This window comes from Pieris napi, chromosome 17, assembly GCF_905475465.1.
Source record: "Pieris napi chromosome 17, ilPieNapi1.2, whole genome shotgun sequence".
NCBI lineage: Eukaryota > Metazoa > Arthropoda > Insecta > Lepidoptera > Pieridae > Pieris > Pieris napi.
This window is the reverse complement of record NC_062250.1, coordinates 9,101,432-9,128,586: the sequence shown is the minus strand read 5'-3', so window position 1 is coordinate 9,128,586 and position 27,155 is coordinate 9,101,432. Positions and strand designations below refer to the sequence as shown.

Genomic DNA, 27,155 nt, shown 5'->3' with positions numbered 1-27,155 from the left:
CGCTGATTTACATTCGAGAACTTTCTGAGCAGGCTGGTGTTGAGTAGCTGGTGTTCTATTCTTATTACTCCGTCCATGTCGTACTGTCGAATGTTCAGTCTGACTTCGATTTTCTGATTTTCCCTCTCTTTCGCGTATCATTCCGTCAAAGAAAGAAGGATTTTGACATACGGTAATGATGATTATCGGTACGCCTCGACTCTGACTAACCTTCAGAGCAATGAAGCTCCGATCTGAATTACGATTATATCTACATCTTGGCGATTAAAAAGAGTGGCGGAGAGTTTATTCCCAGTTCTTCTCGTTCGTTCTACGCCCTTGATTTGAGAACTGGCAGTAAATGTAAAAATTAGAAGCATTTAATATGTATTTCTTTATTGGCGTTTATAATTGTACATTGTATTATGAATGAATAAATGATTTTGAATTTTAATTTAATTCTATGGTCAACGTGATATCTTTACCTACACGGCCTAAGCTGTTAACTCCTAATTAATGCTGTACGTATATACTATAACACTACCGTTGTTAGAACAAGGCTCATGGTTTATAATGAGGAGGTCGAAACACCAGCACAAAGATATATTATCTCTTTTTTATTGCTGGCTATATTTTTACACGCTTTATATTAGCTTCACCTGTATGTATGTATGTATGTATGTATGTATGTGTGTATGTATGTATGTAACCGACTCCTTCGGACTCGATTTTGACCCACATTAAACGGACAGATTTAATTCAAACTTTGTACACTTATAAAGAATCAGCGACAATATAATAATTTCATAGGTTTATCTCGAAAAAACAATGAAATATTTTTTAAGTCCACAAAGCAATACGATTAAATTGAGACAACACGTATTGCTGCTAGGACTAAAAAGTGAAAATTTTTCTCTGTGCCATATTTTTCGTCTTTTGAGCAACCCACGCTTTTTCACAATAAAACCAGTATTTTTTGTTCATTACCATTTTCAGCCTAAATTAGGAATTATTTTTCACTATTTAGTTTGATGTGCTTTAAAAGCGTGTTTTTTAGTTTTTTTTTAAATATATTTATTCATGTATGAGAACATACGCTACGTTGGTGTTGCCTTTAAATAGGACCTTCATATACAGGGTGGCCAAAAAGTCGTGGATCAAACGCAAATAGGGGATAGATGAGGTCATCAGCGGCAAAAAATTGTATTACGGGAGGTCTCTAAGGTCAACCCCTGCAGAGTTATGATTTATTTTGCGTTTTATAAGAAAATGGCCTTTTTTTTACTAATTCTTATTAAAATTCGATAAAATCTACATCCTGTAACTTTTTCATAATATCCACTAGATTGGTACTGATGAGTTCTTGCTTAACACATACTATTTATAGTTGTTTATTGAGTGTATTGAAGATAATATTAAGTTACACGATATAATTTTTTTTCAAATCAAAACTTTTTGTTTACTTCGGACCCCACTGTGAAAAAAAATTACTCTACCGAAAAGTGACCCTGTATTACAAGTTTTGGCGCATTTAATATGGATTCTGAAAAGGTATTACACATGGCCATGAGTCGCTCTAATATCTTTCTAGGACGAAAAAACAACAACGATTCGGATTTATGATAGATTATTTACCTACATGGGACCAGTACTGTGTGAATCGGACTAGATTCAAAAAATTGGACAGATGGCTGGAGGGTTACGTAGGAAGTTGTTGGACGGTGCAGATTAAGTATTATGGTCAGAGTCAGGAATTTATGAGCATATTTTATTGTAATATATTTTGTTTCATACAAACAACCATTGAGAAATAATTGTTTTAATACAATTATTATTTCACAATCGTTGTTTGTAATTCTTCCTAGAAAGATATTCGAGCGACTCATGGCCACGTGTAATACCTTTTCAGAATCCCTATTAAATGCGCCAAAACTTGTAGTACAGGGACACTTTTCGGTGGAGTAATTTTTTTTCACAGTGGGGTCCGAAGTAAACAAAAATTTATGATTTGAAAAAATGTTATATCGTATCACTTAATATTATCTTGAATATACTCAATAAACAACTATAAATAGTATGTCTAACGCAAGAACTCATCAGTACCAATCTAGTGGATATTATGAGAAAGATACAGGATGTAGATATTTTCGAATTTTAAGAAGAATTGGTAAAAAAAAGTCAATTTTCATATAAAACCAAAATAAATCATAACTCTGCAGGGGTTGACCTTAGAGACCTCCCGTAGAACAATTTTTTGCCGCTGATGACCTCATCTATCCCCTATTTGCGTTTGATCCACGACTTTTTGGCCACCCTGTATAGAGGTGGAACTTTAATTTGTGGTTAGATATGTATATACTACCTGGAGTTCCTTGGAGGAGGCCTTCAACTGCGGAAGGGTTCTTACAAAATAATTGGGAAATAAAAATATAAAAATAAAAATTTGTAATATATTAGTGTAACAATAGTATTAAGTTTACTTTGATCTTTTGCAAGAAATAAGGCTTTTTATTTCTTGCAAAAGAACTATACCCGAATATCTAGGTTTCATATACAACAAAACAATAGTTGTTTATACGCCAAAGGTTGATAGAGTATTCATCACCACTAGATCAATTTACGACTGTATATTGTATTTTTCAATGTATTTTCTTGATGATCAGGATATTTAATTTACAAAATAAATCAATCGAATAATCACGTCGCGTCCAGGCACCCGATTGGAAAAGGGTCAACTGAGGACTATCTCAATTGTCCAGTGAACAGCTGACACGTACGTCGTACAGTACCGTCAAAATGACATCAGGTGAAGTAGTCTGCCCGCTTTGTCCTCTCACGGCCGCTCTCTCTTTCTATACTCAATCCCAATCCTTTTCAATCCAACTTTTACTGCTAGAGATTGATATTTCAATCCTTTTCTCGTAAAATACTTTTTAATAACCGATCGATGGATCGATAGTCAATCTGTTTTTGTAACCCAATTTGGAAGGACCGATAGGTATTTTTGTATAAAAATGACATATCTACTTACAAAAATTATCTTTGAATTCGACAGATCGAATTTTGACATTTATCAATCTAAATTTGCGATATTTTTTCGCGCGATCGCAAAAAATCTGGATTGGAATGAATTTTGCATCATAGATCGAGTATAAAAAGCGGCCGTAAGAACTAAGAATGCTAACCACTAGTTAGAGGTGGATTTAAACTATACGTATATATAAAGTTATCGTATTAAAACAACCACAATCGAATAATACTTGGATAAATAAAATAAATAAAAATGACCTGTGTTCGAGTACCTACTACATAGTCGACATCACAGGAGACCGAAGAGCTGGCAGCTACCTCGGACAAAGAATTAGTCTAGCTATTCAAAGGGGGAACGCTGCAATTAATCTTCGGAACTACCTAAAGGTATTCCTTTTAAAAATATAATTTAGTTATTATATTGTGATCAGGATAACGTTACCACTATCATACCTCCTCAAAATTCTTCCACTTATCTCTCATCCTCATCACCGTTTTCCAATCCTTCCCCCCATTATTCCATCTTCCCAGATTTCTAGTAGGCATCCTCTCTTTTTTTCTTCCCACTGCGGCCATTCAAAGTAAGTGTCTTTGTGACTTGGATATCAACACAATGTTTTTAAATCTCCAGAAACATTAAGAAACGATTTCAAATGCATTTTAACATAACGCACGCGAAAGCAGTCTATTTATACATTTGTAACGATCTCGGAGCTACTTTGAAAGTCCATAAAACACTATTGCTTTTGCATTTTACATTAGATGCCAATTGGTACGGCTACTGCTTATTGTTCAGATTTCTCAAAGTTGGCTCTCTATGCCACCGTATCGCATATCGACTCAATTGTGTTTTGTGTCATACATCGCATCAGTTGTCTATAGAAAAATAAATTAGTATTAATAATTAATTTAAACAAACTATTTACACATTTTAGATACACGTGGGGATTTAGGATGGTGTAGGTACTGTTCCTCCAATCTGGGGAGGATAATATAGATATATAGATAATATATGTCCAATATGATAAGTATATCTCTTTAGCTATGTTAGCGCCGTTCAGGGTGTGACGTCTTAGTAGTAATTTGTAGCCGAAGTTTCTAGGTATCGCTAGACACGACCGTGATTTTCGCTTATATTATATTTTTTTTCATAATTAGTGTTATTAATCAACAAACTATATCCACTACTAATTTAAGTAACTTTAAATTAGTAGTGAATATAGCATCAAAGAAATAAAATGACTTCTTCAAGGGATAATGGGAAATGTATGAAAACTAAATTACAAGTTTTTTTTTTGTTTGCGGACGAGCAAAACCACTATCAAATCTTACTCACACACTTGCCTCTGTGACTCTAAATACTCAATGATTTTTAAACTATTAAAGAAATTATAGGTATTACTAAAATGTACTTGACAGAAGTATGAACAGGTTTCAAACCATTATATGTAATTATTGTTCCTATACAGTGTAAACGTGCCCCTCTGACCGGCCTCGCAAACAAAGTTAAGTCTGTCTGCTATTTCGAAGAGGGATACATATAAATAAAAGATAGGATTACAAGCAAAACTCTGAGTTTAAGAATTCTTCGTGATATCGGAAAATGTGCTATAAAATCGACATTTTCGAGAAGGCCTGAAATTGCTATACCGAAGAATTGTTGATTAAAGCTTGTATTACTTCCTTATTAGATTTCCAATATTTTAATTGGATTTCGAATCCCTAATACAGAGTGTTATCAAGTGTGCGATTCTCATTTCCGAACCCAGGCAAGAACTAATGATTTTTTCTATGTCTAAGCTGGGAAGCTATTTGCCTATAAGAAACCGGTGGAGTAGTTCTAGGTCTATTTAAGTTAGACTCACAAAGGGTTGTAAAGCCGTTAAATTATTATAATAATTAGTTTAGTTATATACAGTGGCGTAACTATAGGGTAGCAGGGCTGGCAAAATGCCACGGGCCCCCGACCCAAGAGCGCCAGGGCCCCAAGAGATATTAATATGTTCTATGGATGAAAGTCTCCAATACGCATTGGGCTAGCGTGGGGACTACAGACCATTCCCTCTCGCCTAAGAGAGGAGGCCTATGGTCATTAGTGGGACAAATACAACGTGTAATTGAGTACGCTGAAAATCTCGAAGTTTATTAAAATTAAACTGAGTAGGGACGATTTTTACTGATAGGGCCCCATCAAAAGAATTGCCACGAAAGAAGATTTGCCACGGGCCCCAGATGGTATAGTTACGCCACTGGTTTTAGATGATTTTACAGCAAACAGCCTTAGGCGCGTTTTTTTTTTTAATTTTCGTTGAGGGGAATTCATTTCCGCACAGAATGTGGGATTCGCTGTTTAGCCCTACCCACTAAATCCCTCCCACCAATCACGTCACTGTTGGGGAAACTTGGGGTCACGTTAGCATTCTACCAAGAAACACGTGACTAGCTGCTACAACAACCATCATCCATTACATTGACATCGCCTTACAAATGTTACCAGTAGGGTTGCAATTCCTTGTAGCCTTATTTGTCTATGTGGAATAACACATACCTGAAGTAATAACATATTTTCAGAAAAACAATTCCCGTATAATCGAAATCGCGTTTCAATCCAAATCAATATAATTAAAACCATATTTAAGAGCGAATTCAACAAAAAGTTCCCATTGTTAGGTATGTGTTGTAAAATTATAAGCAAAATTCGCGCACATTTTTGAACCATTAACGCGACCCTTAGAGATCGACATGTGCCAAGCACATAAAATGAAAAGGGAACTTCCCAGGCGTATAATTCGACGCGATTATTTTAAACAGCTTCCAAGTCACGTCACATTAATTAAGAAAGTAATATTATTTCTCATATATGCCAAATTCGAGCGTGCTTAATACACGTGGAGGTGTATATCCAATTAAATGTTATCTATATCGCTACCTGAGTCGTCATTTAATGTATGCTATATATTTCATTGTGAGGAGTCATCGACTTTAAAGGCTGGCTAAAAAAATTTCAGGCAATTTTTATGCATTCATATTCTAAAAAATAAAATCAGAGGCGATACAATCACTTTACGTCTGGGCCTTAGATTTTTTAATCGTATTCATGATCATTTTTAAATCTACTAGGCAAGTAGATGACTGACCCACGCCGTCAACTTTTTGTGTCTAAGACATGTCCTCACGATGTTTTCCTTCACCGTTCGAGCGAATATTAAATGCGCACATAGAAAGTCTATTGGTGCACAGCCGGGGATCGAACCTACGATCTCAGGGATGAGAGTCGCACGTTGAAACCACTAAGCCAACACGGCTCAAAGTGTGTAGTTATAACAACTCCCGTCAAAAATATAATGTAATTTAAGAACAGATCTTATACTTCGCGGTCAGTGTCCACTCTGAAAATGACCCTTAGACTCTAGTAGGAGTGACGTTGTCTTTTTAATATATAACAAAATAAAAATGTTGGTATTTATTCATAATTAAAATTAGATTTTCTCCTCTCTTCCCCAACAAATGGCGTGTCGTAGGCATCAAAATATCGCCTAACTTGGCGATCACCTTCCGAATGTTGAAATAGTTCCTCCTGCAACTCCTCAACCAATTCCATTGTGCTGGAGCTAATCCTTACCTCATGTGTGAACCCGAAGAAGGAAGTTTGCTCTGTTTCCAAAGCATTTGGCATCTAAAACAAACTCCCTTAATCAGTGGCTTAGCTAGGTAACCAAGGGCTCTGAGGCAAATTTAAAAATGGACCCCTGCTATGTAAACTGATTAGGTTTTATCAAATAAAAATATGAATATACAAATACTTTAAAAATGCTAAATGCTTCCCTAGGCAAAACTTTTGAATTTCCCTCTACTGAGTTGTCATGATTAAACTGGGATTGCAACCTGTCATATTTAATTTGGAAATGGGAGAAATTTCCAAAATTTCATTTCGATCAAGATTTCTGGTAAGGATTTGAGGGCCCCCTGAGTTTGAGGGCCCCGGGACACTGCCCCGCCTAGCCCCTAGGTAGCTACGCCACTGCCCTTAATGTATAACAATGTGATTGCGAATAACGTTTGAAATTGTTTTGCTGATTTAGATTACGGACAGTTGTGGAAATTCTGTTCAAGAATAAGTTTAAATAAAAATGTCAAACAGATGCGCTAAAACAACCAAGTTTATGGAAAGATTCGGAGTAGAGATTATTGCGTACTATGACTCCTGTGTAACAAAATCTTATTGACAAACAGGAATCGCTCTAAGCACTAAACCTTGACTCTAAATCTTGAGTACCAGAGCTCAATTTAAGGATTCAATAAAAAATACTCACTGTAAATCCGTATGCTTTATAAGCAATAAATAATGCAAAACAAAATGCACTTTTCAAATACATTGCATCTTATAAAAATAATATTTTTTAAATTTACGACCCTATAAACCATACACAACTTATTTGATTTGCGTTTTAATATCGTTAGTTGTTTTAACAGAAGTCAGTTCTTGAATTTTTTGTTATAGTTTCAAAGCTAGAATTGGGCCACTATGTAAATTGATATCCAATTATTGAAATTGATAGGTGTGGCAGCGATTTCATTAGTGTTGTCTATTAATGGTGACACCCAATTTCGATGTATGTTGAATATCTATCTATTGCTGATGTCGCTACTTGAAATAAATAAAATAAATCAGTGGCGCTACCTTTTTTAGGTCTGGGCCTCAGATTTCTGTATCTGTTTCATGATCATCTGCAATCTAATAGGAAAGTAGGCGATCAGCCTTCTGTGCCTGACGCACGCGGTCGACTTTTTGGGAAAAAGTCCATTGGTTGGTCCATTACGCAGCCGGGGATCGAACCTACTACCTCAAGGATGAGTGTCGCACGCTGAAGCCACTAAGCCAACTCACGAAATTCTCATTGAAATTAAGTAGCACTCGTTATTATATTTTGGGTAATTCTACTGGGCCAATACTATATCTGGTTTGTATACTTCTAATCAAGATGGTTTCCTTAAAAATTCTAATTATATTAAGGTATGTCAAGACACCAATATTTTAACGTTAAATCTTGTTTTAGGGTCACATACATTCATCCTCATGAAAATATTATCAACTAGACAACGAAAACAACAACCACTAATTTAGAATACCATTTTAAATCCAATTTAAATCTAAATGTAATAAATAAAACAAGAAATTATAGTAAATAACACTTGTATTAAAATTTATAAAACTAAAAATACTAAGTATCAGTATTTTATGTACAAAATACAATTCAAAGTTCCGCTTTTAGAAAATACTTATTTTGCCTCAATATTTGCTAGTACAAATATGAAAATCGACATAACATACTATAATTTTATATGAAAAACTTAAACACGAGTCCGTAGGCGTCTAGGTTCGAATAGTATTCGTGTAGTAAAATACCGTATGCATAATATGTACTATACATATAAGTCAGTATTGTATTGACATATACCAATTGACTATCGTAAGCTTCATGTAAAGAAAATTGGCAATATTTAAACTATCATGTTCCCAAGTATTAATCTATTATTGAAGTAGTGTTTTGTCTCGTTTGCAAAGTGATAGAAAGTAAGAAAGAAACATTAAATATATGAGGTTTAGTATCTTTGTCTTAACTGATTTTTCTAAAAAAATCCGAAATCGGTTTTATACTAATCACATTACTCAATTAGGTATTGGGTTCGAACCGGCGAAAAACTTCAAGCAGACACAGAATCACCTTGCATTAAATAGTCAAAGTAACAGAAATTTGAATAAGGGGTCTTCAAACATTATGAATAGCTCTATACAAAATCTAACTCTCGACGGAAAGCAATGTATTAGCGTATTGCAATTCCGTACTGTTCTCATACTCAGACATATCGAGAGCAACTTCGCAACTCTCACGCACCACCGGGCGAGGGTCATTTAAGTACCTGAAATATGATAAAATATTTCAAATTAATTAACTGCTAGTTCCCTTTATATATATCACAGAAAATCACAAAACAGGTAAAAAATAAAAGTATAAATTGGTTTCTTTCACAGAAACCAGATGTAAATAAGCTTAACAGTTAAAATAATAAAAAACCGAACACAATAAATATAAAAGGCCGGCAACGCACTCGCGAGTCTTCTGGCATTATGAGGGTCCGTGGGCGGCAATATCACCTAACATCGGCTCACCTGATATTAAGTGATTCTGTTTGCACGGTATATTAAGTCCTGTAGCACTTAGATTGCATATATTAAGTTATTTCCGTGGAACAATCATATTATATCGCAAAAACCTTAGAAAAATTATTAAAAGTAATGAAACATTAAAACTACATTAAATCTACTATTTCTTTAACTTAGCTAATAAAATTTCCCCTGAAACAGACATGTTCCACTTTTATTTACTAGTTTTACACAGCTATCTTTTCCAATATTTTGCAATAAATTATCATTTTAAATCACATATTTATAGTTGGTGCGAATTCTGTTAGTTAGCAATAGTTATAATACAAAGCATGACTTAAAGTGTGAACAATTAGTTATTAATGTTATTTTGTTTGTTTCAATTTAAGATTTTTTTGAAGTTATACTTCTTTAGGCGCGTTATGAAAAATTGATGAGAGTGAAATTATACGATGCGCGCGCACCGTGACACAAAATTATCAGAATGATCACAAATTTTGAATGACCATAATGATTAATGACCTTTGTAACAAATAAAGGAGTTTTAATTATTTTTTCAAAGAAATTTAGCAATGCTTTTTCACAAAGACCTATTGTTACTTAGTTAAAAGGTTATGAAACATACCTAGTTATTAAATTGAATGAATAATATAATAAAATAATAATTATTATTATTAATATTAATTAATAATTGAATAAAATACTAAATATTAAATATTATTAAATAATTAACGTTAAATATTTATTATTAATTATTTAATATTTAAGAAACATAAAGAAAGCCAGAGAAGTTTAACTTCTTACGCGCGTACATAAGTACACGCACTCTTTTTTTTAAAAGCCTGTGCATATTTAAAAAATAAACACTGCACTGTATAAGGACAATAAATAATATTCATATGCAAAGAAGTGGTCAATGGTCTACAAAAAATGGCTTAATTAACACTGAAAGGAACACCTACAAAATGGAAACGAAAATTATATCTTAACACTTCAATTAGTCTTTGTTGTTCCATATATCTAAATATAAAAAACATGGTCGCCGTTTTTTTACGTTTATCTTGTAAGAAACTTAATTATTTAGTCAGGCCGACCTGCTTACTTAAGATCAATGGCAACGATTGCCTTATGCCTGATTAGGAGGTAACAGGAATTCAAACAAATTTGTTTTCAATATAATTCTACTTAGTAACAAAAACCAATAATTACTTTTTAAGAACCTCTGTACATTCAGCAGTAGCAATTGAACCAAGTGCCTCAGCTGCCTCATGTCGCACCATTTCATGTTCAGATGTGTCTTCAAGTGTGTGTTTCAAAAATGGAATGCTACGCTCATCTTGCATTTGTCCAAAGATAAAAGCAACTTCATGACGGAACAGAGCACTACTTGCTTTGAATCCTAAAAAAAGGTTTGTATGAATAAGAGCTAATGACAATTCACTATACAAGATATTAATGAGCAAATTAGCCACTCTCTGCCATGTACGACCCACTGTTTCTTTAATTTGGTCTATGCACCTTCTCAAGTTGTCTTGCTCTTTTTCATTTGCTGTACCTTGGGCACCAGTTTAGTACTTTTTTGCTCCACTTTTCTGTTGATCTTGCCATGTGTATTATATTACCTTGTGATATTTTATATCCCCCTTGTATATGCATTGAGTAAAAACAAGGTTATCTAATTTTACTTTTTGATTTCAAAAGAATAATAATCATCTTAAATAAAAAAGTAATTAGGAGAGAACAATTTATGATACTTTTTTAAATATAAACTTTACATTATACTATAAGCTAAAGTAATAAATATAAATAAGCACCTCTACACCTAACTTAATACTAGAAGTAACCCTATAATTAGTCAGTTATTTGTATGCATCTCACTCTATGAAGTAGATTTTATTTTTCTATAACATCAAACATATTATACTTACCTATTATTTAAAAACCAATTAAAATAATTATGGAACTTTTAACTGTGTGCTAGGAAATATAGAAAAGCCTAAATATCTTGTATCAATTTAAAAACTGAAAGTCAATTCGATATATGTAATCAAACCATTAAAAGTTAATTGTGAATATTACCTTCACCCAAAGCATTGATACTCTCAGTTGTACCCAAGTTCCTTAAACTGAACATAGCCCTGTATCTATCAAATAAGGTTTTACTTTCATCCATCATAGTATTCTTTAAGACATCTACATCTTCTTCAGTACTTGGTGGTGCTGGATCAATAGAGAGAAATTTACTACTGCTTAATTTTTCACTATTCTGTTTTCCAATCCAATTAAGTCTTTCTAATGCTATCTGACAGGTCTCAGCTACTTCAATTGCAGAATCATATTGATATTTTTCTAATAATTCCTGTAGATGTGGATCACCAATAGCACCCAATGCTTCACCTGGAATTGAAAGTGTGACCTTTAGTGTTAAAACTAAGGGTACGGTATATTATCAAAAGTTCACAGCCAATCTGCTGTTTTCTTGAATGAAACAAAGTAAGTGAAAAAATGCCACCAACATTTATCAACATGTCTGAAGTATGTCCATAATTATGTTAAAACAGTAAAACAATCGTGAACGCTTTTGCTCTTCAGTCTAGTTAAATTAAGTACTGCAATTCACATTTAGTTATTTTTTAACTATTTACCCTAAAACCATATTAATGTTTTAATCAATGTATAGGAAAAAATAAGCTTTCATTTGATATATATAATTGTATATGTATCAAATGAAAGCTTGTACTTAGTATCCTAGTAATAATAGCATCACATTCTTTTATTTTTCTTGAAAAAAATTGATTTGGCTTTTACAACTTTGTTAAAAATAAGTAAATAATGTAATAAATTTGCATTTACATATGTCACAGAAGCTTTATTTAAAACAAACACCATTTAAGCTTAGGGTTTTCACTTATGCAGTGGAAATTGTTAAGGTTATTTAAAACATTAATTAGTTCACAAGCATATTCTAAATACAAAATAAAAGCTAAAATAATAATAGGTTAATGAATAATATAAAATATGATTAATCTTGTTATCTATGAGCTCAAAATTATCGAATACGTGAGACTTTCAATGTTTTGATGTAACTAACCTGCTTCATGCCGAACAATTGGATCTTGAGTTTTATCCTCCAAGACATTTCTTAGAAGAGGTATAGCTGTTTTGTCTTGCATCTGACCAAGGCAGTAGGCTAATTCATGTTTTAAAAGAACTGAATCATCGCTAAAGCAGTCGTTGATACAATTTATTGCGGTATTACCTCCTAAGTTTCGAAGCGTAAATAAAGCCCGAAATCTTTCTTTCATAGGTCTAGAAGGGTCGTTTAAAACCTTTCCAATATTTTTCACAGCGGTCTCATTAATTATATTTACCATTTTGCATTTATATTAACTGTAACCATGTAATTGTGATTTAATAAAACAAAATAACGTCGAATGTTTAACTGACAACTTCATTGTACAAACTTCAGTGTCACTGACAATTGAAATAGTCGTGATGACTGACAAGCAATGTAACACGTAAACTGACACATAACAAAATGAATTTGAATTTGACATATGACTCCGTCTCTGACAGTTCACAGTAGTAGTAGCTGACAGTTATGTTGAACATCTAACGTTTTGATTTAATAATAAAAAACGTAAGAAAAATGATTGTGAAGTAAAACTGTTTTCAAAACACTATAAACTGTTGTTTCTGTAAAAGTCTAATAATTTAAGCATCTATTATTTTTCCTTGTGTAACGCCTAACTAACATCGCTGAACGCGCGAGTTTTTTTTATGCATACATTTAACGCCCTTTATGTTTTTTACTACGTTAAAACATTTATTTATTATTGCTTCAATATGTCACATGTACATTTAAACTTTCTAATTAATATAGGTAATTTTTTATTTTATAGTACATAGCAAATAGCTTTCTTCCATCTGTTAAGGCTTGATCGACTTTACGCATTTTACTACTTACGCAACAAATTTAAATGCAGTTTTTATCACAGTAACTGGCCCTCATTGTATTTGGCTCGGTGGACCTACAATGTGAAAAATACCTCAATTATAATCAATAATTATTTAATCTAAATAATTTTTCATCCTTCTATACATGCAGTAGATAAGTGTCATTAGTAAAATACTAGAACACTTCAAAGTTCTGATTGAGCCGTTTCTATTTTTTAATTACATATACATATATATTGACAAATTATTACTATTTCCTAATTACAAATATTAACAATATAATTTACATAATAAACCTTATTTTTACATATATCCTTTTATTTAACCATGAGACAATAACATTTACCTCAATTTGAGACAAAATTACAAGAATATTGTCGTTGCATTACCGCGTTAGATACGGTTCGCATGAAGGATATTTTAATGTCAATGTTTCTTTTGTCTGACAAAATAATAAGATACCTAATTTGATATGAAAAAAATAACAAGATGTGTATAATATGTTAATTTTTATTCTTATATTTCATTTTTTCAAAGGTTTAACATATAGTCATATAAGCTTAACGTATTTTCCAAACCCTCAAATAATGTTGGAATTCAATTAAGACGGGAGTTAAGTTCCGTGGCGGTTGTTGGAGGGATGTTCAAATAAATGAAACACTTTGTTTGAAGCTTGATGTCAACTGGCTTTTATCGTTTAACATAAAACTAATGGGGTTGCGACGCTAGACTAACAAAAACTAACTAGATTTAAAATATGTAATAAGGTTCTTAAATCGTGTGTGTCACTTCTGTTACCTATAAAGAATATAAATGTAGTTGACCTATTCGACATTATCTGAAACGATAATGTTATATTACAATTTATGAGTGTATGAAAACCTAAGGGCACATTTATTACTAAACCAACGTTTTACAATTTATTGGCTACAAATATACGATGTTTGCTAACATTTGGCTTGCGCTTCTAATTATTAACTAATATATTATACATATTACATTATGAATTATTATACAATACATATGCATTACAATTATTATAAGATTAAGGGAGCCTATTACGTAAAAGATATGTGTCAGGGTTCTCAGCTCTTTCAAAACAAACTTTAAACTATAAATTTTACTCACAATATTAAGTTGTTACGCATTTATAGAGGTTCCAGTTGCGTACACGAGTTAAGTTCGGTGGCGGTTACTGTATGGATATGTTCAGATATATATTAAATTAATTACGTTGCTTGAAGCTGGGCAACAAGTGGCTTTAATAGTTTAAAACATGAGCTTATAACTAAGATAACATTAAGGGTAGTGGAGTTACGACGCTGGATTAACAAAAAAACTAACTTGACGTATTGAAGAGTTCGTTAATCTAAGTGACACTTATGTTATTGAAAATTATCGGAAACGAGAATGTTAAAGTACAATCGATGAGTATGGTAAAAACTAAAGAGCTCATATTGGCTTCAAGTGTGCAATGATTATTTACATTTTGTTTGCGCTTTAAAATATGAACTAAAATAAATGTGTTAATAATTACAACAATTTCAATGTTACAATGATTTTAATTGTAATTAATGTGTACACAAGTGAGCAGAGCAGTGTAAGCCTTAGTGGGCTTCAGCGACTCTCATACCTCAGGTCGTAGGTTCGATCCTCAGCTGTGGCTGGCTTTTCTTTCTATTTTAACATTCGCTCGAACGGTAAAGAAAAACGTGTCAGAGCAACCGGCTTGCCTTAGTAATATATAGCAATACAATTTAAAATATAAATAAAGATTGTGTAGCCTAATAACCTAATCGCTAACAACGTTTAGAATCTAAAGAAAATAATAAAAACAATAATAATAATAATAACATTTTAATTTAGTCAAGTGCCATGATATTTGCTACATCAGTTGATTAAAAGTGAACTTAAACACTGCGCAATGCGCATTCCGCAATAAAATGTGCATCTTGAAAGCTGACAGAATGATGTATTATGTAAGAAGCCATGAATAATTCACATAATTCAACTTGTGGGGTCAACCGCGATAAAATGCCAAGTGGATTTGAAACAGTTGGTACGTATACCTACATAGATGGAGATATGATTCCGTAATAAATGATATAAATAAGGATCACACAGAGTGAAAAGTATTGTTAAACTCTCTCTCTAGCGGTGGTTGTTGAATTACCGAAGGTCAGTTAATCTGCGAAATATCTCTTTATCTATATTATAAAGGCCGTTTCACGTAGGTCGTCTTTATATGGTCCAAATAAGTGAACGTTCACCGGCAGATTCTGGAAATATATAACTTCTTTGCAAAAAACGGGCACCTTATCAAATTTACGTTCTAAGGTCGATATCATTTTATTCTATACAATTTTATTCTCTGACGTATACTTATAATCTTGTAAATACGCGTGAAGTGAATTATGTTTTTTTTTAATGAGTTCTGTAAAACCGATACACGGCCAAACAATAAGAAGTGGTTTGCAATAAAGACAATTTTTTTTTAAATTTAATAAAGTTACAAATCATAATGAGTGTTACCTCCTTTACCCAAAATCACAGCTTGAACCTTCTGGGAACACCTTTCACAATGTTTTAAGGAACATGAGGGAGCTTTTTTGCATAACTTTCTTCTTACTCGTCTACTTGGGACACCCCTGCTAGCTCAATTGGTTTTAAATCAGGACTTCGAGCTGGCTCATCTAAACGACGGATTCCAACTTCTTGCTTGTTCTTCCACGTCACCAGAACGATGCGGGCGAGCATTGCCGTCCATAAAAATGGAATCTTCCTTAAGAGGTGTATTTACAATGAATCAAACTATTAACTACATTTTAGTTTCTTTATGTATTGCATAAATAGTCGCAACTGCTTTATATTTCATTCTGTGCCTGAGATACGTAAACAACGTGTTTATCGATTGGTTTTCTACTTCCGAAGTGCAGTATTAAAGTGATTATAATATGGATAGATTTTGTAATTGTATCCTAAAGCGATGTGATAAAACATTTTAATATTGGGTTTTCATCTCTGGACCTCTAAAGCTGTGTATTTTGCTCATTTATTTAGACCTGACGTGTCTTAGACCCAAAATGTCGACAGCGTGTGTCAGACACTGGAGGCTGATCACCTATTAGATTAAATAATTATCATGAAACAGATTCAGAAATCTGAGGCCAAAACCTATAGAGGTTGTAGCACCGCTGATTTTTTTTTTGTCTCGACAGCCAGCTACTACGTTAGTTTATCTGTAATGTCAACGTCTGTTCGTCTAAGCACCGCTTTTGTTTATTTGTATTCCACAGGAAAGGCAAGGAAATTACATTTTTATTTAATCTAAAGTCTAGTTAAGTCATTATTAAACTCTTTAATATCTGAGACCACATTCATAGGGCAAATAATGGCATAGTAAAATTAATATAATTATAATTATGACGGCTTAGACGATTTCAATGACCTAGGACCCTATATCGCAAATCGATAAGAAGATCTTAATGCCATCAAGTCATGACCATCGAGATCAGTTTTATTCGTAACGCGTTTCATAATAGTCGTGATTTTGTGAAATAAAAACGTATGTATTATATAATCCTAGGTTAGAAATTAAAGTGATATACATGGTTTTGTTTCATAGGTATTTCACTGGTTTGATTGTTTTTTTTTTTTTGTTTTTTTTAGAGTGTTATTTTTTACAGATTACCATGTTAATATAATAAAAACAAAGCTGTTTATGGAAATTTTGAAAGTAAATTCAGTATAAGCATATATTTATAGACAAACAAAAAGTAAGATAAAACATAAAGCTATGTTTTATCTTACTTTGTATTAGAAAAAAATGTGTACTTACTTTTTATTTTTTACAGTTTATCCCACAATATAAAAGGATTATCCCAGAATATAAAAAAATTACGTTGGGCCACCCTATTAAGCAAACTTATTCTTATTTCTCTTCCGGGCACCTCTAAATTATTAGATTTATTTTTATTAGAAAATATTAGTGTAAAACTACATTATTTGTATGAAATGAGGAAGCAATGTGTAATACATTAACATAGTTGATGTATTTAAAAAGAAACGGCTAGGTATATTGCTCCTTACTCCTAAAAATATAGAAATATAGCCTTTTTAAAATAATAATTGATTAAATTGTAATGATATAGAGTCATTTAGGTATTTAATTAAATTGGCTTTTAAAAAGTCTAAAACAACAACTGATTACAAGTTCCAGAGCTTGTATGGCCGATTTTTTTTATACTACGAAGTAAATAACACTATCTTATTAATTAAGTTTGCGTAAGTCTTCAATGATTAAGTATTATTTACTAAACAAACATACGAATCACGTTACATACATGACCACATGACTTCTTTAAACAATAAATTGTTTGCGTAATACACATTTGCACTGATAAATCAGTTTGATATCGGATTTATTTTTAAAAGTTCGTTTGATAAAGAGACTTAAATTTACTATGAACGTTTTTTATATAAAAAAAGTAATATTTTGTCGTCGGTCCGACCGTAACGACTGACTTCGCCAGACGCAATATGCAGGCAGACTCTATCTATAATAGATTAAACAGGCTGCTTAATATCTACCCGCTCACCGGCTTATGAACACACATTACGCAGTGTTGGAGATGCTCCTGAGACCTAGTATGTAGTTAGTGAGACACATTTCATTCACTCACTCACTCACATGCACCCACACACTCACTCATGCACTCAGGCGTGTTGGAAACAGTTAAAAAAACAAAAATTATTTTAAATAAGAGTGTTTCCAAATCTTACACATTAAAGTAAATATAGAAGCTAAATATAGTAATACCAATTTGACAAATCAATTTTTTTTAATATTGACGTTCATAAGTGTACATAGTTACCAATATGTTTGAATAAATTTTGTCTTTTGTTTTTATGATATGATTAGTCTATGGAAATGATGATTGACAACCATCAATTGCCGCGTAGTACTTGGAATATTCCGCAAAAATTACTGTCCCATGTCAATATGTTTATGATTTAAATTTATTTATAACCAGAGAATTTAAAACAATCTTCCCCAATCATTGGACTGCGTGTTTTTAAATTTGAAAAATATTAAGTTACAGTCTTACAGTTTGTTTCTCTGATACACATTCCTTTATGATATTTTTATAACAATTGCTTTTTACCATAAAATACCGGTAGCTTTCATTATTCAAATCGTCGAGCTTCGTAGCAACAAGCTTGTAGCTTTATGGTAATAAATGTAGATCGCATATAGCCCAAAGACAATATAAACCTTACTGTTCAATATCTGAACGGTTTACCAAAGACAAAATAGCGCAAAACTGACGTTTAAATATTTAGGCACATTACTAAAATACAATCTTAATTCATTGACTGTGTCACCTGGCGCGAATTCTAGAGCTGCGTTTAAACTATATATTTATTTATTCAAACAGACCAACCAAATATCTATTTCTAAACATAAAAACAGTTTTGTGAAAACTAATAAAAATGTCACCAATACAACGGAACTTTTCCATTTATCGCCCTTTTTGTATAGATTGTTTTGTCTAACTCATATTAAATTTACCGGACCGAACAATTTGTAGTATCGACAAATATTGGCACATTCGAGGCCGGGTTATATTTGTTTGCGGTTAAACAACATAGTATTAGCCATCAAACAGTTACTATAAAATCTAACTATTTAACCGTAAACTAACATTGTTGAATTCATTGGAAAATCGCCAAATGTAATGCAATGTTTTCTTTTTATATAATCTAACATTGTTCATCATAGTTTTTCAGGTTTATTTAAGGGTTCTAAATTCAAAAATGGTTGAATATAGATTACTTATCGATTTTTGTGCTGTCTGCTATAAGCCCAATAAAAAAACAAATTTTCTTTATTGCCAGTACTTTTGCGCCACCCAGTACTTAACTATTTAGTACAGTAAGAACTGTGTATCGATACATTATTGTTCTAAGCGATATTAACAGACTTTGTGAACGATTTAATATATCCTAAATACAGTGTAGAATACAAATAAAGCTGCTATTTTATTTTATTAGACTTGTGAACAGCACCGTTTTTTTGTAACCTTAGTGATTCTGACTTTATTATTGTGATTACCACGCGTTTTTCAATTGTTTAGATTTACGTCGATTTGTGTTACATACTTATTAACGTATTGAAATCGCGATCATTATTGCCGTTATTAAGGTTACAGAGTACCAAGGCAGATGCTTTTTTGACTTGCCTAGTATCATCTACAACGTGGGTTCAGTAAGCAGCTGATCAATAAAAAAAATAAAAGCATTATAATAAAAAACATAAATATGTTTGTGACGAGATAATTGTTATTAACCTAATGAAGGGTTATCATTTACTATTTCCTGTTATCTCAAAGAAAATATTTCATCGTTATTACATATAATGATCAAGTAATGCCGCATTTTCCTTTAAAAATAATTTGTGAATCGACTTCAAAAAACAATCAGATTGACCAGGACGTATATGATATTACTATTTAGGCTTTCAAATAGTGTGTGCTAAACTTCGTAAGGTTTTTCTACTATCTTTGTCGTAATTAATAATACATATAATGTAATATAATCTTGTAATGAAAGTATAACAGCATCTCTGTTAAACGTGATTCTAAATATTTTAAACGTAATTTTGTTCTCACAATATTGTAACTTTTATTTTTGCTTTCTAATTCTAAGTTTCGAGTGAAGCTAGGCGTAATGGTTGCAGTTCCTTACAATTTTCTTAAAAAAGATTGGCGGAGAGTGTCTTGCCAGCCCTGCGATTCTGTAACTCACTTTTCGAACTCACACAGCGGTTTTCGCATCGGCGGTCGCTCTCAAATCAGTCGTGAAGCAGTCATTTTATGATGCGAAAACCGCTGTGTGAGTTCGAAAAGTGAGTTACAGAATTGCAGGGAGTTCTTCTAGCCCGATCCACACTCTTGTTTGGGAAAATGTAGATATATTTAAACCTTCGAATTTTTAAATTATTTATTTTAAATTTACATATTTACCGATATGACATTCATAATAAATTATACTAGTTGTTTATCATTCAATTTTTTTAGATGGGCAGCAGGCTAAGTTACTTACTATGGGGTGGTAACCCAGACGAAGTTAACCCCACGTCAGGACTCACCAAACGAGAAATCCGAGCAGTCCAGAAGTCTTGGGCTCCAGTATACGCCAACCAATTGGCTACAGGCACTGAACTGTTAAAAAGGTATTTCAAATTCAGATTATACTTTTAGAGATTTAAATATCGTATATGAAATAAGAACTAACTACTAACTAGACACGGTAAACTTCGTATCACCTACATATACTTGTGTCCAAACTTAATACAACCTTTTTAAAACAGACCGAAGAAACACAAATTTTCCATCTATAATAATAATATAACAATCAAGTAACCATTTTATATTTGTTTGACAAAATACATCAAATATTTTCCAGCTATTAACAGTTGTTGAAAAATTCAAGTGTCGTGTTTAGTATGTTTCTTTATATTTCAAGATCAATATTAGCTAAATCGGTCATGCCACTCTCGAATTTTAGCGAGACAAACGAACAGCTTAGAATATTATATGTATAGATTAAAAATCTTATCGATAACTTTTTTTTAAATCGTCTGGATCATAGGTTTCTTTTTACTTAGGTGACTCTCCATTATTGGGTGTCAGTCTCGTACAGTCTGTCTTGCCTTGTGCCAGATGCAACAACTCTTCCGCAGTCGCAATACCCGTCCATTCCCTAGAGATATGTATGACAATTTCCCCGATACTAAATATACTTCAATTTCATTCCTATTAATCAACTCACAGATATACCACACATATCGCAGCTTATATAAAACACGAACAAACACAAAAGTTTTTTTTAATATAGGACCTATCAACCATGCGATCAGGCAGATCTGTGGCCGAGAAGGAAAGCAGCAAGGGAGTGTCTGATCTGCCATTTCCAAAAAAGGGACTTTATTTAATTAAAATTAGGTTATATAAATATATATTATATATTTTTTGAAAAAATCTAGAGTTGAAAATGATCGCTTGTTGTATAAGTTCAGAATGGATTATAAGTTTAAATTTACAGTAAATTTACCTTAAATTTTAGCAAATCGACGTTAAAATTTAAGGTAAATTTTAAATATATTTAACTTAGTTTTTACTTTATAATTGTTTCTCTACCTATTGATTCACCTTATGGAAATTGTTATCTTCAGAAATCCTAGCTTGCCTTTATCTTTGAAATAGCTATATATATTATATACTGTACTTGAATAAGTCCCCACTCTTTGGACTCGGTAATTCCCTAAATTCCTAAAGGCTGTTAAAAACCTTAAACAAGCCTTGACTCCATTCCACAGAAACAGCTATAAAATAATAAATGAGGAACTTAACAAAGCATAAATCTTCAATAGAGAGTAGGAAATACAAAATGGAGACGAGGGAATAAGATTAATAAAGTATGCGCCTCGTACAGAATACACAATTGAACCGGCGAACAATGCCGATGCTCGATTCAATTTGTTTTCATTGCTTTGAAATCGTCTACAATGTCACCGGCCCGTCTCGAATATTTGATTTATCTTACATTCATGTGATGGGTATGTAATACTACTCTCTTTTAGATATAGACATTACATTTATTACAAACTAAACACACAAAATTACATTATCAAAGAAAAAAATAAAATGAGAGATATCAAAAACAATAAAAAATTAAAAAAAAAATCCCTTTTCCCATTCGGTTCGCTTTCAAGTGTGTAATGCGTGTGTGCTGTGGCTGTAATTGGCCCTGGCTCAGCATTTTGCTGTGGGGCAGAATGAGACCACAGCAGCTAATTTGCGCCCCAGTCACAAAAAAAAGAAAGAAAAGGAATGTAATAAATACTTAGTAGAAAAAAAATAATAGTAAAAGTTACCAGTGTACGTAATGAAGTGTTGTGTAAAGGTGTTTAGTAAAATTAATAAAAATGTAAATAAATGAAAATTAAAAGTTAAAAATAAGAATCCCAAAAAAAAATCTACTTCTTAACAATTAGAAGTAGATTTTTTTTTGGGCGGATTAAAAACTAGATTTCGTGGATTTTCGTTCAATAATTTCTATAAGACCAATCGGTTTTATATGGAGTTAGCATACTAAGTAGGAGTTAGTCTAAAGATATCTAATAAACTACTTCGTAACGTCCAAATAATGATTGTTTTGTCATGTTTATTTGTAAAGTGTCAGAGTATTTATTATAATTTGAGGCGCTTAAGCCTTTTGGTGTGATGTAATATTTTAATTTGTCGTATAAATTAAAAAATCTGTGCAATTAAAGCATTGGTTTAGTCACTTTCATACATATATACAACATTATTAGCTTTTACCGTTTATCTTCACTATCATTTGCGTTATAGTTTGTTTCGTATAAAATTTTGTATAATTTTGAGATTTAGCACCAACAGGCTGTGGAGCTGAATAAATATATTTTTATAAACGCTATAATTTGAAGATAATTAGGGCAGTGTTGGCCTAGCAGCTTTAGCATGCGACTCTCATACATGAGGTCGTAGATTCGAAGTCTAGTTGTGCAGACTTTCTGTCGAACGTGCGCATTTAAATCTCGCATTCCTTAGACCCAAAAACAGGGACGGCGCGTGACTGACAAAGGCTAATAACGTAACTGCCTATAAAACAGATATACACCAGTCAGCTCGTAGCACCTCTGGTGATTTCTCTGTAATAATAATAATAATTTATTTGCAAGAATAAGGTACAAAAATATTATGGTGGTACAATCGAAATTCGCAAATTCTGCCACACATAATGGCGTGCATATTTGTCTTAAAAGGAATTTTACATAGAAGATATATATACATAATGAGTCATATCAATTAGTCAATTCTTATATTATTTACGTTATCAAATTATAATAATAGAATAATATATTTATTACAATAATGTATTTTTCATACATCAACTGTCAATACTACAATAACAGGCTATACTACAAATACAGAATGCAAAGTACAGACTACATAACCACAAAAATGTATTTTGGTCTGTAACTGTTACAACGTACCTACAATACTTTTTTAACGATTTAAAAAGTACACAGTAGTTATCTAATACTAATATTTGAACATAGTCCAGTCATTTTATTTACAAATTCATTAGGTCATTCACACACGCAATAGGATACTTTTCATTTTATGCTACTATAAAATGTTTATAGCTCTCTTTTCGAGTTTTATAGGTAACATCAAAGTAGATGTTAGACGGTTAGCGAATCGACATTAACGGTAAATAAATAAAATGCAGTAATTGTTTACAAACAATAGATTGCTTGAGATTATTATTGATCTTTTGATGTATGAACTTCCGAAGCCGAGCTAGGGCAGACACATTTTTATAATAAGGCTTTATTAAAATCGAATGCCTTCTATTCGAATCGCGAGGCCTGAACCTTCTATCCCCGATACACGTCATTAATATATTAATCATCTGATAATCTGATGTAAAGTGATACCGCTGCCCATGGATATAGTGGTTTCACATAGTGGTGGTGCACGGCTGAAACAGTCTGAAAACATTTCAGTAACACATGTAAACGTTAATTGCAAAGAAAAGACCCTTATAGCACAAACGGGGCTAGAAAAAAAATAGTGATACTACTTCAAAAATTATCTCTTAGCGAGAACACTTTTCTTACTTCTATCTTTACGTTTTCTAAGAGTCAAAGTGTAACTGATAAACTCATTTAAATTGAAAGCCAATTCCAAAGAGATACCCAGATTATTGTATTATTTTATTATATAATGTTCCTTTCCATATATTTAGTTACATTAAATTATATTTTGTATCGCGTAATTCTTACGTAAAAAAATGTCTTTATGCTCCAAAGATAAACTAAATAAAGAATTATAAACTCTTTTGAATTACAGATTATTTCGCGCGCACCCGCAAACCCTAGACTTCTTCAAAATGATAAAGAAACTACCCGAAGATGAATATAACACAAACATACAATTTAAGGCTCACGTTATCAACCTAATGTCTGCATTAAACCAGGCGGTTGTCAATCTCCATCAGCCAGAAGTCGTGGCTGTAATGATGAACAAACTTGGCGAATCTCATGGACGACGGAAAATTCAAGAATCACATTTCCATGTATGTATGTCACCGTAAAATTGTAAAAACCGTTAGATTGTAATATATCTCGCGAGATTGTAAACTGTCGAAAGATTGTGAACCTCAACGAACTGCTTACAAATTAACGTAGTATTATTCGGTAGTTATATGAAATTGTTGGGAAGTAAAATTAATCTGTAATTGACCAAAGAAGTTTGAATGATAACTAAGTTAGTGTAGTATAATCTACCGAATAATAATACGTTAAATTGTAAGCAGTACGCTGAGGTTCACAATCTTTCGACAGATTATAATCTCGCGAGATAGATTACAATGTAACGGTTTTTACAATTTTACGTTAACATGTACAAGAAACGCTGTTATTATTATACTCGCTTTCTTTAATTAACTGTAGGTTTCATAAAAGCCTTCTAGGAATTATTTCGGGATCTGTCACTGACACCTGTAATTCTATTGTTTTCTAAATCCATTGTATAAGTTTACGTATTAATTTGAATTAATCCTTTTAAAGTCCCCATTCTTGGATTTTGGATGACTATAATTCTGCCTTAAAAAGTGACAATGAGGCAAGGAAGTTGTTTTAACAAAGAACATCTTAGTGCCCTGCCAAAATTACTCTTTGAATTGACTGATACACAATTACGTATGCTGATGGGCGTCGCAGTCGCATAAAACTGTACATTGCTTATCTTATAGCAGTTACTATACAAATTCGATTGGCGATACTGGTTGCGTTATACTTTTCTAGCGTTCAGAACGATATCTAAGAAATATCTCTAACATAATCCTATAGAACAGTGTTTCCTAACGTGGAGCCCACGCCCCAATTGATTGTTAAAGGGTTAATCCAAAAAAAAAACCCTAAAACCTATCATTCAAGTTTTAGGAAATTTAGACATAATAATTTTAGAAAGACTTATGCATGGCACAAAAAAGGTCGGGAATCACTGCTATACAGCGTATATTTTGGATCTACGGTGAACATAGCTACGTCATCTCAGTCATATTTATTGTTTATTGCAGGATTTAAAAGGTGTCATAGTAAACATGTTCATCGAAGTGTTACATCTTGACGACGCCACTCTCGGGGCTTGGGCAAAAACTGTAGAGTTTTGGTACAAAAATATCTTTCAGACTTTAACGCCTAACCAGAGTACATAGTTTAATTGTTAATTATTTTCTAAGTTAAATACCAAAGATTCCAATTAAAGACATTATCGGTCGGTTATATGCATTCAATGTATTCAATTTGATTTTATGATTTTATTACTTAAGTGAGCCATTATCTGCATTATGCGCACTTGTTATGGGAGATTTATAGTGTTGTAAAACATTTTATTCATTTAAAAGCCGCTGAGAGCTAGAACAATACCAAGAATTATATGAATTATTTATTTAATATAAATTCGTACGTAATAGAATGGACAAAATATTATGGAAATGTTAAGTAGCTTTTTGTGGGGTTTTTTAAACGGGATCTTAAACAAACAGATATTATCTTTCGAATAGTACTCTTCATCACAGAACATGTAGAGGTAAAATTTACAATAAACAAAATGACATTGGAGCTGTCAAAAGTGACATTATCGTATTGACGTAAACGAATACTTGACGGGCATACGTCTATGTTAATCTATTATCCATGTTTAACTGTGGTTCGACTGATCTATTAATGATTTTTTTTTATACTTTAATAATATATGTTACAATATAAATATATCTTTTTAACTACTTCGTTTTATTTATACACCATCGTTGATGTGAATGATATTTTGAGTGACAACTTTCTCCACTTTCCCCTGTCTTTGCGCCTGGATGACGGTTAGACCTCTAAGGGCCTATACTTGAGCCAGCGAGTAGGGGATCAAGGTCTCATGCCCTCCACTCAGTCAATCCCGGCCGAGGTATTTTATTTTATAGTAAAATACCTCGGCCGCGACTAGCTGCCCCCGCGAACTTCGTTTCTCCTTAATGTAATTTTACTTAGCCTACCTTTTTAGTACATATGGAACATTTTGCTATGCTGCCCCAGAGACTGTTCGGTGTTCCAGAATGAAATTTTTTTAGGTTGTTCAGTGAATTGTTCTCTATATATAAACCTCAGAGTTCAAGTCCATAGTTTTTAATATACAAATACAAAATTAAAGCTGATCGTAGAGAGATGAAAATTAAGGGTTGTTGTGTTGTTTTTTGGGTGGGAGTCCAACCCAAAAAACTTAGAGGTTGGAAAGATAGATAGTAGCCGATTCTCAGACTTACTGAATATGCATTAAAAAATCATCTAGCTAGAATCAGTCGAGCCGTTTCGGAGTAGTATGGGAACGAACATTGTGACACGAGAATTTTATATAGATAGAGATTACGATGTATTTTACATTAATAATTTTATTAATGGTGTCCGACTGCACTTATCGGCAGTCACCTCACGGGGCACCCATAGACAATAGATCGTTAACACTACTTAGCATTGATTTACCAATCATGGCGCGTTCACGCTGACTACTGAATAGAGTCATTTAATCGCGCTTGACATTTACCAAATTCAAGAAACTTGAACACATGGAGTATGTTTCAAAATTATATGGTACCTACAGCGGAGTTTCATCATAGGACGTCAAGATAGAATATAAAATACCAACCACCTCGTCCGTCGTTCCACAACTGAGCGTTTTTTAAGGAAAGGTTTTTGCCGCGCACCACCGCTATATGGAACCAGCTGCAATTCTTGAAAGGCTGGCAACGCACTTGCGAGTCTTCTGGCAATGTGAGTGTCCATGTGCGGCGGTATCACCTAACATCAGCCTCCTCCCTTCTGCCCGTTTGCGTCTTGTTACAAAAAATAAAAAAAAACTAACTCTTTTAGATTACCACG

The 27,155-nt window shown here is 32.7% G+C and overlaps 2 protein-coding genes across 2 annotated transcripts; one reads left to right on the top strand and one right to left on the bottom strand.

Moving 5' to 3' along the window:
* Window positions 1–8,668: 8,668 nt before the first annotated feature.
* On the bottom strand, window positions 8,669–12,638 carry LOC125058016 (deoxyhypusine hydroxylase). The gene is made up of 4 exons (XM_047662011.1): window positions 12,267–12,638; window positions 11,255–11,572; window positions 10,385–10,574; window positions 8,669–8,931 (listed from the first exon to the last, which is right to left on the bottom strand). Exons 1-4 carry the CDS (start codon window positions 12,547–12,549, stop codon window positions 8,811–8,813), a joined length of 912 nt encoding a protein of 303 aa, XP_047517967.1. The 5' UTR covers window positions 12,550–12,638; the 3' UTR covers window positions 8,669–8,810.
* Window positions 12,639–16,568: 3,930 nt separating this feature from the next.
* On the top strand, window positions 16,569–26,011 carry LOC125058007 (cytoglobin). Its single transcript, XM_047661996.1, has 4 exons — window positions 16,569–16,697; window positions 20,212–20,366; window positions 24,076–24,301; window positions 25,307–26,011. The coding sequence occupies exons 2-4, from the start codon at window positions 20,212–20,214 to the stop codon at window positions 25,442–25,444; spliced, it is 519 nt and encodes a 172-aa protein (XP_047517952.1). The 5' UTR covers window positions 16,569–16,697; the 3' UTR covers window positions 25,445–26,011.
* Window positions 26,012–27,155: the final 1,144 nt, after the last annotated feature.

Excerpts from the sequence above, each read along its gene's own strand:
- LOC125058007 (XM_047661996.1), top strand. The coding sequence starts at position 20,212 with ATGGGCAGCAGGCTAAGTTACTTACTATGGGGTGGTAACCCAGACGAA. Across the intron at positions 20,367-24,075 it reads GGCACTGAACTGTTAAAAAG|ATTATTTCGCGCGCACCCGC; the intron begins GTATTTCAAATT and ends TTTGAATTACAG. Across the intron at positions 24,302-25,306 it reads TTCAAGAATCACATTTCCAT|GATTTAAAAGGTGTCATAGT; the intron begins GTATGTATGTCA and ends TGTTTATTGCAG.
- LOC125058016 (XM_047662011.1), bottom strand. The coding sequence starts at position 12,549 with ATGGTAAATATAATTAATGAGACCGCTGTGAAAAATATTGGAAAGGTT. Across the intron at positions 10,575-11,254 it reads TATCAATGCTTTGGGTGAAG|GATTCAAAGCAAGTAGTGCT; the intron begins GTAATATTCACA and ends ACCTTTTTTTAG. Across the intron at positions 8,932-10,384 it reads TGTACAGAGGTTCTTAAAAA|GTACTTAAATGACCCTCGCC; the intron begins GTAATTATTGGT and ends ATCATATTTCAG.